General features: G+C 47.2%; 1 protein-coding gene across 1 annotated transcript; it reads left to right on the forward strand.

The window, feature by feature from the left end:
- The first annotated feature begins 6,138 nt into the window (after window positions 1-6,138).
- On the forward strand, window positions 6,139-17,279 carry RHBDD2 (rhomboid domain containing 2). The gene is made up of 4 exons (XM_061209527.1): window positions 6,139-6,399; window positions 8,488-8,895; window positions 13,669-13,819; window positions 16,292-17,279. Exons 1-4 carry the CDS (start codon window positions 6,144-6,146, stop codon window positions 16,647-16,649), a joined length of 1,173 nt encoding a protein of 390 aa, XP_061065510.1. The 5' UTR covers window positions 6,139-6,143; the 3' UTR covers window positions 16,650-17,279.
- The last annotated feature ends 762 nt before the right edge of the window (window positions 17,280-18,041 follow it).

Genomic DNA, 18,041 nt, shown 5'->3' on the forward strand with positions numbered 1-18,041 from the left:
GAGAGATATACATACATATATGTGTGTGTTAAACTTGCCAATTATACTTAAGATTAACTTTTACTGTAAGTTAGAGATGCTTTCATAAAAAAAATTCAGTAAAAATATTTCATTAATTTTATTTACTTTTTAAAATAGTATTACTTGCACATATGTCTTAGTCCATTTGGGCTGCTATAACAAAATACCATACACCAGGGGGCTTAAACAACAGACACTTCATGGGATTTCCCTGGGGGTCCAGTGGTTAAGACTCCGTGCTTCGAATGCAGGGGGTGCGAGTTCAGTCCCTGGTCAGGGAACTAAGATCCCACATCCCTCGGGGCGCGGCCAAAAACAAACAAACAAAAAAACCCAGACTCTTCTTTCTTAAAGTTCTAGAGGCTGGGAAGTCCAATATCAAATTTCTGGCAGATTTGGTTCCTGGTGAGGACCCTCTTCCTGGCTTGCAGAAGGCCACCTTCTTGCTATGTCTTCACGTGATTCTGGTCTCCTCCTCTTTTTATAACAGTAATCCCATCATGGGGTGCCCACTCTCATGACCTCATATAAACCTAATTACCTCCCAAATGTCCCACCTCCGAATACCATCACCTTGGGGGTTAGGGCTATAACATACGGATTTGGGAGGGACACAAACATTCAGGCCATAACAAAATTTTAAATGTACAAAAGAGATTATGAAAGAGCAAGCCCTCCCAGACCTACTCCCCAGTCACTCAGTTCCTCTCCCTGGAAGCCTCAGAATTATTCCACGCAGAGTAAAGTATTCTTTTCTCCCCACCTCTTTATATTTATGGTAGCACACTATATCCACTGATAATAACCTTGCTTCTCCACTCAACAAAATATTTTAGGTATCATTCCATATTGATACATAGCTTTCTCAGTTTTTTGTTTCTTTTTATGACTGTGGAGTATTCCTTTGAAGGGATGTACCATCATTTATTAATTATTCCCGCAATGACGGACACCTGGGCTGTTTCCAGTATTTACTATTGCAATCAACACTGCAATAAATAGCTTTTTACATAAGACATTTTCCACGGATGCAAGTATGTCGGTAGGTTAGAATCCTAGAAGTAGGATTGCTGTATCAAAGATATGTGCATTAGTCATTTTGAAAGATGTTGTCAAACTTCCTTCTACAGAAATTGTACCAATATTCAATCCTCTCAGCAATGTCTGACGGTGCTCATTTCCCCCACTTTCTAAACCGTAAATGGCTGATGACACCCTGGCATAACCCCTCTAAACTTCCCACTTTCTTGGAATAACATCCACATTCCTCACCACAGCCTGCAAGGGCTTCCACTGTTCGGCTGCTGCCAACCTTTCTTCCCAGACCCCACTGAAGCCAAGTTGGGGGAGATCCAAGGAGGATCATTGTAGAAAATGGGATGCCAGCCAGAAGGGGTCAGGGAACCGGCATTCCTTTCCCTGGGGGGATGTGTGTTTAGGCAGTGAGCTTGCTGCCGTGCACCCCATGCTATGAGTGTGGGAAAAGAGAGCTGGGGCGAGGTGGCATGGCACACGAATGCCACGGAGGACTGAAGTTACATTGCTTTGGGGGTAGCCATCCAGGATTTTGGACCTACTCAGCTGTCCCCAAATTAAAACCATCTGTCTAGATGTGGGCTGCTTCCCAGGACAGCCAGCAGGGGGGCAGTATTCTGCTTTGGGACGTGGCCTCTTCACCAACAGACTAGAGGAACCCTACCCAGGGTTGTCCACCAGGGGCCAGTAAGGACGTGCCTTGGAGGCTCCACAGCAGCTTATTGAAGCTGGAGTTGGGAACTGGTTAAGAAATGTCATTCTGCACCGCTGCCATCCTCCAGGGAATGAGGAGGAAAGAGAGGGACTTACGGGCCAGGAAGGAGCAGCGCTGCTCAGTGGGGTCTGCCCAAGAGTGAACCCGAGGGACCTGCTCTCCTGCGCCTCTGGAACTGCCCTTGGGGATGGATGAGGTCCAGTCCCCACCCTACCCCTAGCCCCCCAGAGCCCTTCGGTCATTCTGTACCTTCTGCAGACGTGCACTGGGGGTGGGGGGGCGGTAAATCCAGGAACACCCCCGCCCCATCAAATTGGGTGGTTGGCACTGGTCCCAGTGCTGCCTCAGCTGTGCGAAGTGAGACAGCTGGTGTTTGTTTAGCACCTCCTCAAACCCTCCACAGTCTTTCCTTTGCCACACCAGAGACACCAGCTGTGGAGAGCAGGGACTAAACAAGTATTTCTGGGTACCAACTGTGTGCCAGGCTCTACTCTAAGTGCTGGGATATGGCAGGTCCCTGCCCTCAGGGAGCTTGTAGTCTAGTAAGAGTGACAGTTAGATAAGTAAAGACACAAACAGGTGAGTGCACTGAAAGAAGGAACAGGGAGAGGTGACCTGGGAAGGCCCTTATGAGGAGCAGCATCTGAGCTGGAGACCTGATGGCTAAGAACGAGGCCACTATACTAAGAGCCAGGAGAGCATTTCAGCAGATGAAAGAGCACGTGCAAAGGCCCTGAAGTGAGAACGACCTTGGCTTGTTTGAAAAACAGAGACCAGTGTAGTGAGTGAGGGAATGAATTCATTTCTTACCGTTGCCATAACAAATTACTATAAACTTAGTGGCTTAAAACAATACAAATTACCACTTCGCACCCATTAGGATGGTTACTATCTAAAAAACAGAAAATAACAAGTGTTGACAAGGATGTGGAGAAATTGGAACCCTTGTGCATTGTTGGATGGAATGTAAAATGGTGCAGCCACTGTAAAACAGCATGGAGGTTCCTAAAAAAATTAAAAATAGCATGACCATATGATCCAGCAATCTTACTTCTCGGTATATACCCCAAAGAATTGAAAGCTAAGTCTCAAAGAGCAGCATTATTCACAATAGCTAAAAGGTGGAAACAACCCAAGTGTCCATCAACAGATGAATGGATAAAGAACGTGTGGTCCATCCATACAATGGAATATTATGCAGCCTTAAAAAGGAAGCACATTCTGACACCTGCTACAACATGGATAAGCCTTGAGGGCATTATGCTAAGTGAAATAAGCCAGTCACAAAAAGCCAAATACTGCATGATTCCACTTATATGGGGTACATAGAGTGGTCAAATTCATAGAGACAGAAAGACACATAGTGGTTGCCAGGGACTGGGGCGAGTAGGGAGTGAGGAGTTATCATTTAATGTGTACAAGATCCAAAGAACTACAGAGATGGATGGTGTTGATGGTTGCATATTATGAATGTACTTAACACTACTGAACTGTACACTTAAAAATGGTTAAGATAGTAAATGTTGTGTGTACTTTCCCACAATGAAAAAACATTGGGAAAAAAACCCACATGCATTTATAATCTTACAGTTCTGGAGGTTAGAAGTCTGAAATGGGTTTTACAGGGCTACTTCAAGGTGTCAGCAGAACTGTGTTCCTTCTGGAGGATCTAGGGGAGAATCTGTTTCCTCGCCTTTTCCAGCTTCTAGCGGTACCCTCATTCCTTGACTCGTGGCCCCCACTTCCATTTTCAAGCCTCATAGCTCCACCCTCTGCCTCTGTCATCACATTGCCTTCTCTCCCTCTGACCCTCCTGTTGCCTTAAAAGGACCTTCACAATTCCATTAGGCCCACTCAGATAATCCAGGATAATCTTCCCGTCTCAAGATCCTTAACTTAATCATACCCACAAAGTCCCTTTTGCTACATAAGGTAGCCTATACATAGAATCTGAGGATTAGGACGTGGACACATTGCTCATGGGTTTGATCTAGAAATGTCCACACTGGTATGTGTGCCCCCTGAGAAGTCACCTGTCCCCTAGCCTCCAAGTCTGGCACATGGAAAACTAGACACTCTCCAAGGAGGTGGATGCTTGGTGGAACTGTAAACAAAGGCATCTCCAGGTAGCACATTTGAGGCCTGGAAATGTTTGCAGACCAAGAGTGAAAAGATAGGACAAAAAAGATTCATGGTACTGGGTTGCCCCCTCCCTGCGCCCATCTGCTGAAGAAGGCTCTGCTTTGTTCATGCCAGTCCTCTGTCCCCTGAGCTGAAGAGAAGGTCTTGGGGTTTTCTGGGGGCATAATTGGAAAAAATGAGAAGAGGGGGGCAGAATCAGAGAGAAGGGAGACCATTGGGTGCTCCCTGCGTTAGACTACACAGCCCTTGGCTGTAGGATATGTGATGTCACCACAACTCTCATCCTGCCAGGAATCCAAATGCAATTATCCCCAACCCCCCGGTAAATGGCAAATGTATCAACATTCCATATGCATTTGTTTGTTTATGGAGTCTTAGAACTGAAGGTCCAAAAAGATTTTAAAAGGCATCTAGTTCCACCTCCAAACTGATGCTTGAATCACTTCAGTATTCTCATCAGGTCCCCAGATTGCCTCTGCTTGCACACTGTAGTCACAGGGAGCTCACTACCAATTAAGGCAGCTGATGCCATGAATAGACAATCCAAACTGTCAGAAAGTTCTTTCTTTTTAAACAAAATTTATTTATTTATTTATTTATTTTTTAGATGTGTTGGGTCTTCGTTGCTGCACACGGGCTTCCTCTCTAGTTGTGGCGAGCAGGGGCTAGTCTTCGTTGCAGTGCACGGGCTTCTCATTGCAGTGGCTTCTCTTGCTGCGGCGCACGGGCTTCAGTAGTTGTGGCACTCGGGCTCAGTAGTTGTGGCTCACAGGCTCTAGAGCGCAGGCTCAGTAGTTGTGGCGCACAGGCTTTGTTGCTCTGTGGCATGTGGGACCTTCCTGGACCAGGGCTCGAACTCTTGTCTTGTGCATCGGCAGGCAGATTCTTAACCACTGCGCTACCAGGGAAGTCAGAAAGTTCTTTCTTAAGTCAAGTGTGTCGCCCTATCATTTCCAGGTCTCCCATCTGGAGTAACACAGGATAAGTCTACTCCCCCTCTTCAGGAAAGCCCTTCACATAGTTAGAGCCAGTGGTCTGGACCACTGAAGCTTCCCCACAGAAGTCTCCCTGGTCCCTTTAATTGTCCCTCATCAAGATATGATTTGAAATTCCCCCCTTTCCTCCTAGTCCTAGTCACTTTTTGTTGGACAAGCTCTAATTTTCTACATCCTTTTTCAGAATATATGTCTGAAAGTAGACCCAGAACTCCTGGAGTGGCCTGATGGGCACAGAGGAGATGGGACCACCACCCCCTTTCTCTTTCCAAGGCCCAGACTTTGGTTCCAGCAGACCAAGTCCCCACTCGCTATTTTTAGCTGCTCCACCACACTTCTGATTCCCGTTTTGCTTCCTGTTGCGTAAAACATTAATTTTCATGCCCACTGCTGCGTCGTGAGCAGCATTAGTTTAAATATACGTAGCATTCATTGAAATATGTCTCATTGCTGTATATTTATATCCAGAAAATTACATGGTTATATTTTAGTACTAAACACAAAAGAAGAAAAGAATCTTAGGTTCTCTTCCTGAGGTTCATGGGCACACAGACATTGCCAGAACGACTGAGGGGGGTAGACTAGGGCTGGGAACGGATCTGAATGTCCAGCACAGAGAGTGAAGCATTTGTTTATTTTTCAGTAGTCGAATTCACATACATGTAGCAGTAGGCAGGATATTAGAGGGAAGTAGTGAAAAGGGAAGAAAATCGGGACCTAGCAAAGAGGAATTCAGATCCTACTCCTACCGCTTCCCACTTGTGACCTTGGGCAAGTTACCTCACCTTCCAAAGCATCTGTAATCAGAGAAACAATATTCCAGTTGGCTACTTTAAACAGCTGTTCTCTGGTGAAGGTGCTTTTCAGACTTTAAGTGCTGAAATAGACCTTGGTTATCACTGTTGTTATATTACATCCCTTCGGGGCCTTCAGTAGAATCCCGCCTTCCTCTCCCACCCCTGTTTCTCTAACCCAGGCACCTTGCCAGTAGCCAATTCCAGGCCATAGCAACGGGGGGAACCTGAGTTCTAATTGTCTTTGCCATTTAACTGCATTACCCAGACACCAGTTTCTTCATTGGTATAATTGGGGTAAACACAGAAAAGGGGGGGCTGCCGCCAGAGGGCGCTGTCCTACGCGCGGGGGAGACTGGTCAGCGCGACCGGATTGGGCAACTCTGCACGGGGCGGGGCGTCGGGGAGGCGGGGCTTCCGGCCACCTCCTCCGCTGTTGCCATGGGAGACAGCCGCAAGGAGGCGGAAGGAGCCGAGAACCTGCCGGAGCCGCCTAGGGGAGCGGGAGCCTTGGCGACCATGGCGGTCTCGGAGCCCGGGCACCGGAGCTGGTCCTTGTGGCCCGAGGTGCCATCCGCCACCTTCTTCACCGCGCTGCTCTCGCTGCTGGTGTCTGGGCCTCGCCTGTTCCTGTTGCAGCCGCCTCTGGCGCCCTCGGGCCTCTCGCTGCGGTCCGAGGCCCTGCGCAACTGGCAAGGTGAGCAGGGCGGGGCCGGGCCCCGGGTGCCAGCCCTTTTCCTCCGACCTCGCCAGGCCCTGGGCTCTGGCCTCCCAGCATCCGCGCCACCCCGTCTCCGTCCGCATCATCATTCTGCCCACCTGGAGGACCAGCCCCATATTCCACGTCTTTGTCTGTGCAGAGCCCCATCTTCGTCATCACTGTAATGCTTCCCTACCCAGATTTGTTCCCTTCCCTGTCGCCATCCGACTGGTCAAGGCCCCCATATCCATTCGTAGCAAATAGGTTTCATTCACCCCTGCTCGATCACCAAGAAGGATTTTTCTCTTCCCCTCCCTTGTCATATTCACACCTACGTCTGCTTTAGGGCCCAACCCCCACTGAAAAATTTTTTTCTTTCGCCTTCGTCAAGACACTTGAGCTTTATCTGTGGCCACCCCTATAAGATCCTGGCTTCCTGGGGTTTAGAGTTTCTTGTGCTTCTTCGTTTTTATCTTAATCCTCACTCCGATTTCCTGCTCATAGCGGGAGGGGGTATCTTGTACCTTTGGGAGAGGTGTTTGTTTTCTCGGGGAGGGTGAGAGATTTTGCAGACCAATTAAGTATAAACGTCTGCTCATAAAAGATGTTCCTAGTCTCTGTTTCTTCCCCATTCTTTTCTGGGGAGGAAAATGGGAAATTTGTATGACTTGTTGTTTTGCAGAACACATTCACATGCATTAATCTCATTTAATCCTCACGGTGATCCCATGACGTAATGTAGGCTTTATTGTTGCCCATTATTTAGATGAAACTGAGGCTTAATGCGAAGACTCGCAGAGCTATTGAGTTATATAATTGACACGGGAACCCAGATTTTTCTTTTTATCGTGTGATGTGTTGGAACTGGAACCTTGGGGTTTATGATCCCCAAATTATATAGAATTGCTTCTAGAATCTTCACATTTATACTTGGGATTTCAGTGTCGGAAGTACTCAACAAGCAATGAAGTACTCTTCAGATAATGAAGCCTTACAGAGATGGCCTGACTGAGGTACATGGTTCATAGCCTGCCTCCGTGCTCAAATCTAAAACTGGTCCCTCCCAACCCCACCCGAGATACACACAGCACATCTGTCTACAGAGACAGATGCAAAATGCCAGCCTAAACTGAGCTCGCTTTTTTTTTTTTCTTTACTTCACGGCTTCTCTGAGCGTGGGGCTCACGGGCAATGTGAGTATTAGACATGTAAGAGACCTTTGAGGGCCTTGAGTGTATGCCTGTTATTATACAATGAGAGAAATGAAGCCGATAGGGCCTGTGACTTGACTGAGCTCAACCGGCCTTGATGTGATAGAGCCAAGATTCCACTCCAAGCCTTTAGGCTCCCAAGTCCAATGTTACTGCCACTTCACCGGTCCCCCTCCTTCAGTTTAGTATTTTGGCCTGCGGGGATGTAAAAGTACATAAGAGAGAGGACTGGTTATAGAAAAATAAAAGTGAGATTCTTTGCTGTCTTATTGCATATAGAGCATGGCTCTGCCTCGAAGACTGGATCAGCACTTTCAAGAAAGACTTCTGAGTTCTGTATCTACATTATTAGTGATAGTTTTCTAATCTTTACAGGTGCAAAATAATTCATGGTCCCTTTTTTCTTCCTCTGAACAGCCACTATGGAAGGAGAGGTCAGGATTACAGCCGAGGAGACGGGCACAAAGAGTGTTAAGTGACACCCACCCAATCCACCTGAAGCCGTTACAATTAATTAACCCTCAAACTGCCCGGTGAGATAGGTCAGTATTAAAACCTAAAAAAGGATTATAAAGCACATTACAAATTTAAAGACCATCCCATGCTAAAAAGTGTTATTTTTTTCCCCACGTGGAAGCCAGTCACAGATAAGACTTGCTCCAGGTCTGGGAAAGAGCAAAGATTAGACATCCACGCCTCTACTTTGAGTCCTGGGTCCTTCGTTGTTGCCTCCCTCTGCTTATCCCACTGGCTCCGGGCTGATTTTCACTGGCAATGAGAGCCAGCTACTCCCCGTTTCCTAGGTGGGTTGTAACCTGGCTTTCCCTTCTTGGAACAACCCACCATTGGGCCTCTAACTCAGTTCCCTCTGCAGTTTACAGGCTGGTGACTTACATCTTTGTCTATGAGAATCCAGTCTCCCTGCTCTGCGGTGCCATCATCATTTGGCGCTTTGCTGGCAATTTTGAGAGAACCGTGGGCACCGTCCGCCACTGCTTCTTCACCGTGATCTTCGCCATCATCTGCGCCATCATCTTCCTGTCTTTTGAAGCTGTGTCATCGCTCTCAAAGCTGGGGGAGGTAGAGGATGCCAGAGGTTTCACCCCAGTGGCTTTTGCCATGCTGGGAGTCAATTCCGTCCGCTCTCGGATGAGGAGGGCCCTGGTGTTTGGCATGGTTGTGCCCTCAATGCTGGTGCCATGGCTCCTGCTCTGTGCCTCCTGGCTCATTCCCCAGACCTCTTTCCTCAGTAACGTCTGTGGACTTGGAATTGGGCTAACATGTATCCTTCCTAGAAGGTAATTGTAGAACAATGACATGCCAAAGGGTGAACCAAGTTGTAGGGCCTGGGAGGGGGTCAAGTAGATAGAGCTGTGGGCTCAGATGTAGGTAATCTGTGTGCTAGCTTCACCTTTGAAAACCATGTGGCCTCGGGCAGGTCACTTCCCTACTTTAGGCCAGAGTTTTCTCATCTGGAAAAGATCACCATAGCTCACTCCTCACACTGGCTCAGCACTGCCAGTTAGTAAAATATTCTGTATTGATTTTTTTCTAAGGTGTAAACCTATATTTGATTAATTTTTTTTATTGGAGGAACCTGAAATACCCATGGGCTGGAGATGTTCCATGAAAGGAATAGGAAACAGGTTTGTTTGTTTTTGTTTGGCTTAATCTTTTTCTCAGAAGAAAAAAAAATTTTTTTTTTATGGTAGGCTTTTACCATATGGGTAGTTAAAAACTCAGGATAAGCCTCATATTCCTTGTATAAATATTCTGGCAATTAGGGGAAAGTATTCTAAAATACAAAGTGGATTTTTTTTTGAACATCAGAATGGTAGTGTTTGGAGTTGGACGAGGTGCATTCCTGACATATCTTACAATTTGTGATTCTATGAGCTGTTAGTGTGGGTAGTGTATAAATCCACATTGATAACATTGTTCTTATGTATCTTATTTTTAAATTCTAGTTTAATTTCATTGGTTTTAAACTTTTTTTCCTAACATGAAAATTTAAAGCTATACACTCCCCATGTAAGCACTACTTTAGCTGTATCCCACAAATTTTGATATGTTGTGTTTTCATTATCACTCAGTTAAAAGTATTTTCTAATTTTCCTTGGGATTTCTTTTTTGATCCAAGGGTTATTTATAAGGGAGTTGCTTAATTTCTAAATATTTGGTGATTTCCCAGATTTCTTTTTGTTATTGATTTCTTATTTTATTTCACGTGGTCAGAGAAAATTCTTCGTAAGATTACAGTCCTTTTAAATTATTTCTGGCCCAGCATTTGTTACATCTTGGTGAGTATTCTGTGTGTACTTGAAAGGAATGTGCATTCTGCAATTGGTGGGTATAGTGTTCAGTATATGTCAGTTAGGTCAAGGTACTGTATTGTTCAAATCTTCTATATCCTTATAGTTATTCTATTACTGGGAGAAGACTATTGACATCTCCAGCTAATACTGTAGATCTCTCTTTTTTGCTTTCAATTCTTATCAGTTTTTGGCTTCAAGTGTTTTGAAGTTCTGTTTATTGGATACATACACATTTGGGATTGTTATATCATCTTAATGAATTTACTCTTTACTGTTATGAAATTGACCCTTTAAATCTCTGGTAATATTCTTTGCCCTAAATTCTTCATTGTCTGATATTAATTTACTTATTCCAGCTTTCTCCTTTCTTAGAATTAGGATTTACATGGTATATATTTTCCATCCTTATATTTTTAACATGTTTGTGTCTACATTTAAAGCATATTTCTTGTAGATAACATATAGGTGGTTCTCTATCTGACAGTCTCTGCCTTTTAAAGGCTTGTTTAGCCCATTTGCATTTAGTGTAATTATTGATATAGTGGGGTTAAGTCTACCAGCTTGCTTTTTGTGTTCTCTTTGTCTCAAATGTTCTTTGTTCCTTTTTACCTCTTTTCCTGCCTTCAATTGCATATTTTTTTAGTATTTCATTTTATCTTCTTTGCTTATTAACCATACCTCTTTGTTTTATTTTTTAGTGGTTGCTCTAGAGTTTAAATATGCATTTTTAGTTTATCACAGTCTACATTCCGATAATATACCACTTTGTATGTAAGAATCTTATTCCATTGTATTTCTGTTTTCCTTCTTTCCATCCTTTCTGTTATTGTTGTTATATGTTTTACTTCTACATATGTTATAAACCTCACAATACATTGCTACTTCTCTTGTTTTGAACAGTCAATTATATTTTTTTAAAAAGCAACATTTACTCACATATTTATCATCTCTAGTTTTCTTCATTCTTTTGTGTAGATCCAAATTCCCATCTGGTATCATTTTCCTTTAGCCTAAAGAACTTTCTTTAACATTACAGTAGGTATGCTGGTGAAAAATTCTCTCCATCTTTGGTTCTTTGAAAATGCCTTTAGTTCACTAAATATAGAATTCTAGCCTTCTCTGATCTCCTTTCACTTCTAAAGATGTCCTTGCATTACTTCTGGTTTGTATTGTTTCTGATAAGAAATCAGTAATCATTTTTATTGTTTCCCTGTATAATTCATTGTTTTTCTCTGGCTCATTTCACAATTTTTCTTTATCATTGGTTTTTAGCTATTTAATTATCTTGTGCCTTGAGGTGGTGTTTTTGTGTTTACCTTACTTGGAGTTTGTTGATCTTGGATTTGTGAGTTTAGAATTTTCATCAAGTCTAAAAAAATTATCGTCATTATGTCTTGAAGTATTTTTTTTCTATCCTCTTTTCTCTTCTCCTTGTAGGTTACCAATTACATATATATAAGCTACATGGTATTGTTCAGTGGGTCACTAAGGCTGTTTGTGTTTTTTTTTAATTTTTGCCTTTTTTCCCCTCTACGTTTCAGTTTGGATAATTTCTGTCACACTGCCTTCAAGTTCAGCAATCTCATCTTCCACAGTGCCTACTCTGCTGTTAAACCCATCCAGTTAGTTTTTTATTTCTCATGTTGTATATTTCAGTTCAAGAGGTTCTTCTTTATGGTTTTCATTTCTGTATTGAGATTCTTTATCTGTTTGTTATGTTTATGTTTTCCTTTAAACACATTCACTTACACATTTATAATAGCTGTTTTAAATTACTTGTCTCTTAATACCATCATCTTTGTCCTTTCTGGACCTGTTTCTTTTGACTGTTTTTCCTCTTGATTATGGACCCTATTTTCTTGCTTTGTCCCTTGTCTTGTAATTTTTTATTTTTTGATAAACATTGTGAATACTGTGTTACCAAGGGCTGAATATTGTTGTCTTCCTTTAAAGAGTATTTTTTTTCCTAATAGGTAGTTAACTTACTTGTTAAGGCATTGCCTTTTGGGGGTCTCTTCTGAATGTCCTGGGTGTTCAGTGAAGTCTCTTTACTCTGGTTAGAACTTGAGCATGTCCCTGTCCTGTGGGAGCTCCAGGAGTTGTTAATCTTACAGCTCTTTGATAGTTGTTGTTTCTTCAGTAGCTGTTCTTTGCCTGACTGGAGGAGTCTCAGCCTATGTACGTGTACATTAGTATTTAGCTAAAAACTCGGGGAACCTCTTTGGGCCCAAGGGACTTGTGGCCCCATCCAGAAGAAGAGGAGGAGCTTCTTCTCCCTCCTCTCCATTACTGACCTGTAAATCCCAGGCATTTTTTCCTCCCTGAACTCTTTGTCTCTCCAGCTCAGGAAAAAATACTGTACTCTGCTTGGATTCCCCATGCTCGCTTTGGCAGCACATATACTAAAGTTGGAATGATACTTGGATTCCCCTTCCTGTGCTGTGGTTTAGAAAGTGCCTCCAGGCAGAAAGCCAGCTTGATCTTGAGGCTCACTTAATTTGTTTCCCTTTTCTTAGGTATCACAGTTTGGTAGTGTTTGTGGTCCAAAGTCTGAAAACAATTGTGTAAAATATTGTATTCTGGTTTATAGTTACATATGTGGGAGGACTAGTCTAGTATTATTACTTCATCAGAGTCAGAAGCAGAACAGATTCTTGAGATCATTCTGAAGTCATCAGCCATGACAACTTTTGACTTTCTTACAGCATTGGTTACCACCTGGAATCAGTATTTGGAAGCATACTGTCATCCCTGAAAGAATTTAGAAATAACAAGGGTGTATTTGTTTATCACAATGACTAGGTACTACTACCATTTGGTGGCTGGTGGCCAGGGATGCTAAATGTCCTATAATGAGTGGAACAGCCTAGCCCAGCAGAGAATTATCTTGCCCGTAGTATTCTAGTTAAGAACACTGCCTCAATGAGCAATGTTCTTTTGGTGCTTCTGTACAGTCTTCTCTCTGCCAGCACCCCTCTTCTAGCTATTGCTACTCACAATTTAGGCTTCAGCATCCATATCACATCCTTAGAGAAAAATTTCTCAGATCTACCTAGGCTAGCTTAAGGTCCCCAGCGTGGTCATCCATAGATAAGCTTTTGCTCGTGGCCACTTATTCTACCCCAGTACTTGGTATACTAGATGCTCAATGAATATTTGTCGAGAGGATGGATGGATGGTTGGATAAAGGCTGACTCTTTTTGGCTGTCTAGGCAGTGATGGGCTGACACAGGTCGGGTGACCAGAGTACCATCACATCCCTGGGAGGTGGTGACAGTGTGGGGAAAGGGCTGCCACAGAGGCCCACAGGAAGCTCACTTGGTCACATTGAGACAAGGTTCCTTCTATTTGGGACAAAGTACAAGAGGATGTCAGTCCTCCCAGAGGGTATTAGGACAGCCTCCTGCTTCATCCCACTGGAAAGACAGAGATGTGTACTGGCTTCTGACTGTGATTGAAGGGGCCAGAGGGGCTCAGGAGACAGGATGGGTGTGTCTGGGGGAAGTTGAAATGTTAGCACCTGTCTGCCCTCTCCTGTTGCTGGGTCATGTTCCCTCTGAGGTACAGGGGATAGAAACTCAACTCTTGGTTTCCCCTGAGCTTGAAACTCCAGTCAGATATTATGGTGGAATAAGCACTAATTCCCCTGTACAATCAATGTGGGTACCTGCATCCTGTGGGGAGTGTTCAGCCCTCCTCCCTTTAGCTGCCTCCAGTTTTCCTTAATATGCCAACCTCAGATGGCTTCACCTACTGCTACTCCATCGACCTCCCAGAGCGAGTTGCGCTGAAGCTCGACCAGAAGTTCCCCTTTAGCCTGATGAGGAAGATTTCGGTGTTCAAGTACATCTCCGGCTCTTCAGCTGAAAGAAGGGCAGCCCAAAGCCGGAAGTAAGTTATAGAACTCTGTGCTTTATTCCTAAAGCGATTCCTGGGCCTCTAGAGGGTGTGACTCGTTCAGTGTCCTGGGGAATAGGGAAGAGGTTGTGGGCAGCCTGGGCCCAGAAAAATCTGTGCACAAATTTCTCCCGAGCACCCTAGATTCTGCCCAGCTGCATCTGAAGTAGGGACCGAGCTGGAAGGGGCTCTTGTACATACTCCCGAGTGACTTGTGGCCCCGTCCAGTGGCGTTAACAGCCCTCAGCGCCGACAAGCACTCTGTGCGGGTGGGATTGGGCTCCTGCGTGTGACGCTGGTAAGAAACGCAGTCCACGCAACTGACTGGGAGCCTTAGGAGGTGGCACGGCCCGAAACTGAGAGGTCGGGTTTTCCTGGCCACCTGGCAGGAGGAGGCGAAGCTTACTGTTTCCCAGTCCAGGCACGTTAACTCTCAATGGAGAGTGCTGGGCAAGCCGCCAGAGCTCACGTAGCCTGACCCCCTCCTTTCAGAGAGAGCGCCCAAAGGGGACAAGGGTCTTTCTCCAGGTAACACAGAGTCAGAAGAGCCCAGTCTAGAGCCAGGGGCCCCTGCTTCCGGGTCCTGCTCACTCGCTGTCGCCGCGGCACTCGCTGCCGGCCTCGGGTGGCCTTCACTGGTTTTTGCCGATGCTGAGAGTTCACGATGGAGGAGGTTTCCTTTCCTTCAAGTCCCTCCCAAAGAAAGGATTGAGTACAAAGTCAAGGTGCTTTGTCAGTGGCCCTTTTCTGCTTCAGCTGTGCAGTGCATCTTGCCCCCGCGCTGGCCTGGAGGCAGGACTTTGGCTGAATCGGAGTCTGCTCCTTGTAGTTTATTTTAGGAGGTGGACACTCCCAGCCTTCAGCAGCTCAGAGCCCTCTGACCATTTCTTTTTTATTTTTATTTTTTTCACCAGGCCGCACGGCTTGCAGGATGATCTTAGTTCCCTGACCAGGGATCGAACCCAGGTCCCCACAGTGAAAGCGCTGAGTCCTAACCACTGGACCGCCAGGGAATTCCCCACTCTGACCATTTCTTAAAGGCAGGGACGGGTACTGGGAAAAATAGAAACGCACACTCACCCATTTTGTTTCAGGCAAGTAATTCCTGGAGTCTAAATGGGTGGGAGGTGTTTAAATTGAGAATTAGGTGTATTGTGGCTTTTTGGCTCTTAATTGCTGTTCTCACAGAATCTAGAGAGAACTTAAGGGTCCTCGTTTGCAAATGCTCTCTCCCCCGCCCTGTCCCGTGAAGGAATCCCCTCTAAGACAGCTGACGATGTTCACCACTGGCGGCTGGGGGCCGGCTCTCCAAGGCAGCCCCTGATGAGAAAGGTCTTCCACGCTGAATCGCAGTTACCTCTCTGTAACCGTGACACCGTGGTGCCGGGTGATCCTGCTTCATGACGCGCAGATCTGGCCAGGGGCCATGGTGACCCCCTCAGCTCCTTCTGTGTCCCTTGCGTGGCGTGGTGTTCGATCCCTCGTTATCCTGGCCTGCTGTAGGCACCCAGAACAGAACGTGATGTTTCGGATGACCTGACAATGGGACACAGGTGGTATTACAACACGCATGTTTGTTTCGGCAGCGGACCTGACTGCCTGGACAGCCTTGCCTCCCTGGAGGCTCTTGTCGAACTTCTTATCGGCCAAAACCTCTATATTTTTAAAATGCCAGAAGTGCTGTTAAGTGTCCTGTATCTGTACTTAAGCAGCTGATTTGTAAGCTTAGGTTTGGATTGAAATGTATACTGGTTTAGTCTAGTTACCTAACACAGGTATCAGTGGTGTTGACATTTGTTCTTCATATTTGGAACTCTGCACGAAGGTCACAGGCTAAAACCCTTAGAACGTGTCCCCCTTTGTGGCCCGAGCCGCACGCGTCTGTGGTGGGGTCTCCAACCGCAGCATACACAGCTCCCCACATCTGTCACGTCGGTTCCCGCCTGCCAGGACTTTTGAGTTGTGAGTCTTTATTCCTGAAGACACGGGTAGAATATCTCCCGGCAGACAAGGCCTGGGCCCAAGCCCTGTGTTACCCGTCAGAGCCCTCCCCTCCTCCCTCCCACAGAGATGGATCCATTCTCTCTGGGTCCAGTTGCTGAGCCGACCACAAACACACTGACTGCTGTGATCTGGTCCCCATGTCCATCCGGTCCATCCAGTTTGCAAGCTGCTCTTACACCTCAGGGTGTCTCAGGCATGGGCCCGATACCCCTTCTTCCTGCTGGCTTACTGCAGGACCGTGAGTGGGCCCTGCGCCCTCTGGGCATATGTTTTCTGTCCAGTTGAGATTGACCTTCCTCCCCACTTGGCACTTTTACGGCTGGTTATCGGAACCGTCCACAGCATGTTGTAATAGAGAGCAGTATAGTGACCCACGCTTCGCGCCTGCGGATCGACCGCTGGGGCTGCTGTGTGCCCCGGCATGAGTGGCTGAGTGACCATTTTCTCTCTCTTCCTTTCCAGGCTGAACCCTGTGCCTGGCTCCTACCCCACACAGAGCGGCCACCCTCACCTGGCCCCGAACCACCCTGTGGCCCAGATGCAGCACACCAGCGGCCAGAAACTGGCCCCCTGGCCGTCCTGGGTCCCTGGGCACACGGCCAGCCTGCCTCCGTACCAGCCCACGTCCGGCCTGTGCTACGTGCAGAACCATTTTGGCACGGTCCCCAGCTCCTCTGGTGTCTACCCGGCTTCTGCGGGTGCCTCCCTGGGGGTCCAGCCCCCCGCCCCCCTCAACTGCCCCGGCACAGTGCATTCCGGGGCCCTGGCCAGTTCAGCGGCTACCGGCTCCAAGGAGTGCTCCAGGGTCCTGATCCCCTGAGAGAGAGTTTCCAGGGAAGCGATCTCCCATCTCGGCCTTCCGAGGAAGGTCCTCTCTGAGCTGAGATGTTCTTGACAAAAAGTTACTTACTGAACACCTGTGTGCCAGGCTCTGTGTTGAGTATTTTGATATGTGTCCCTATTTCAGTCTCATTCATCCTCATGACAACTTGGTGAAGTACAGCTTGTCGTCCCCAGTTTACAGATGCAGAAAGTGCAGCGCTCTGTGAGGACGTGAGGTCACGTGGCCTTGTAGTGGCACAGCTGGGGCGCTTGGCTCCAGGCCCCGGCCCCGCCCACCCACTGTCCCGCCCCCCACAGGACACCTGGGAGAAGAGGGCGTTGGTGGTCAGTGGCTCTTTTCAGCTCTCTGTTTCCTTCCCATCCTCGTACGTCGTGCCCGTGGTTATGCCATGTTCGTGTGTCTGCGCGTGCCCTTTGGGAGCTCCCAGCTGGTGTGCTCGCCAGTCCCCAGGCCTGTGCAGTGTTCCTCCCTTGCGGTGACCCCCCCCGCCCCACACCCAGACTTCTGCCCCGGAAGTGGTGAGATGGGCCAGCGTGAGCCGCAGCAGCATGCTTATGGATCCGTAGCGTTGATTACCTTTGTATAAAGAAACAGCCTCCAACCTGCCCTCGGTGTGTGGTGTCTCTGTGGTCTGGCCGAGCAATACAGCGGGCAGCGAAGAGAAGCACATCCAGGTCAAGTCAGGCAGACGGCTCCCCAGCGGGCATCTGACGTGAGGGCCTGAGTTGAGAAGGTCCCCAGAGAGCTGAAAGGACAAACGGGAAGGTTTAGCACCCCTGAGATTGGCAACAGCGGGGAGCCACTGTGGTGTTCCCAGGGCTCCAGGCTGGGTCACCACGAGAAGGGCTCCCTGCGGGACCTTACACCAAGGAGTGGCACAGGCACCGGCCGCAGTGGCCTCTGAAGCAAGAGGCGGGGAGGAGAGCCCTGGCTTCTTTGCCTGTCGCCTGATCTACCCGCAGAGTCTCCTGTGGGCCATATTAACCAGGAAGCCTTTGGCAAGTGAGCCCAGGAAATGTAGTTTGCAGGGGTCAGGCCCCCCACACACACCACGCAGGGCGGGACAGGGATGTGACTGAGCCAACAGGCGCCCGGCCAGGCCGAGGGGAGCTCCTGGCTCCTGATCAGCCTTCAGATGAGCTCTTTGAAGTGGGCTCACGTTGAGAAGACACACCACGTGCAGGTGTCCTCACAGAAACCGGCACACGCGGCCTTCGTTTACTCCTGGAGCTGGACGGCCTGCTCAGGGCTGGCTCTTTGAGAGGCCCTGGGTATTAGAGGTGGATAAGACACACCCACAAATCCGCAGCAGTGGACAGGGCAGTGAGTGGCCTGCACCGGGGCGGGGGGCAGGGCATGAAGCTGAGA

Source organism: Eubalaena glacialis, chromosome 13 (assembly GCF_028564815.1).
Source record: "Eubalaena glacialis isolate mEubGla1 chromosome 13, mEubGla1.1.hap2.+ XY, whole genome shotgun sequence".
Lineage (NCBI taxonomy): Eukaryota > Metazoa > Chordata > Mammalia > Artiodactyla > Balaenidae > Eubalaena > Eubalaena glacialis.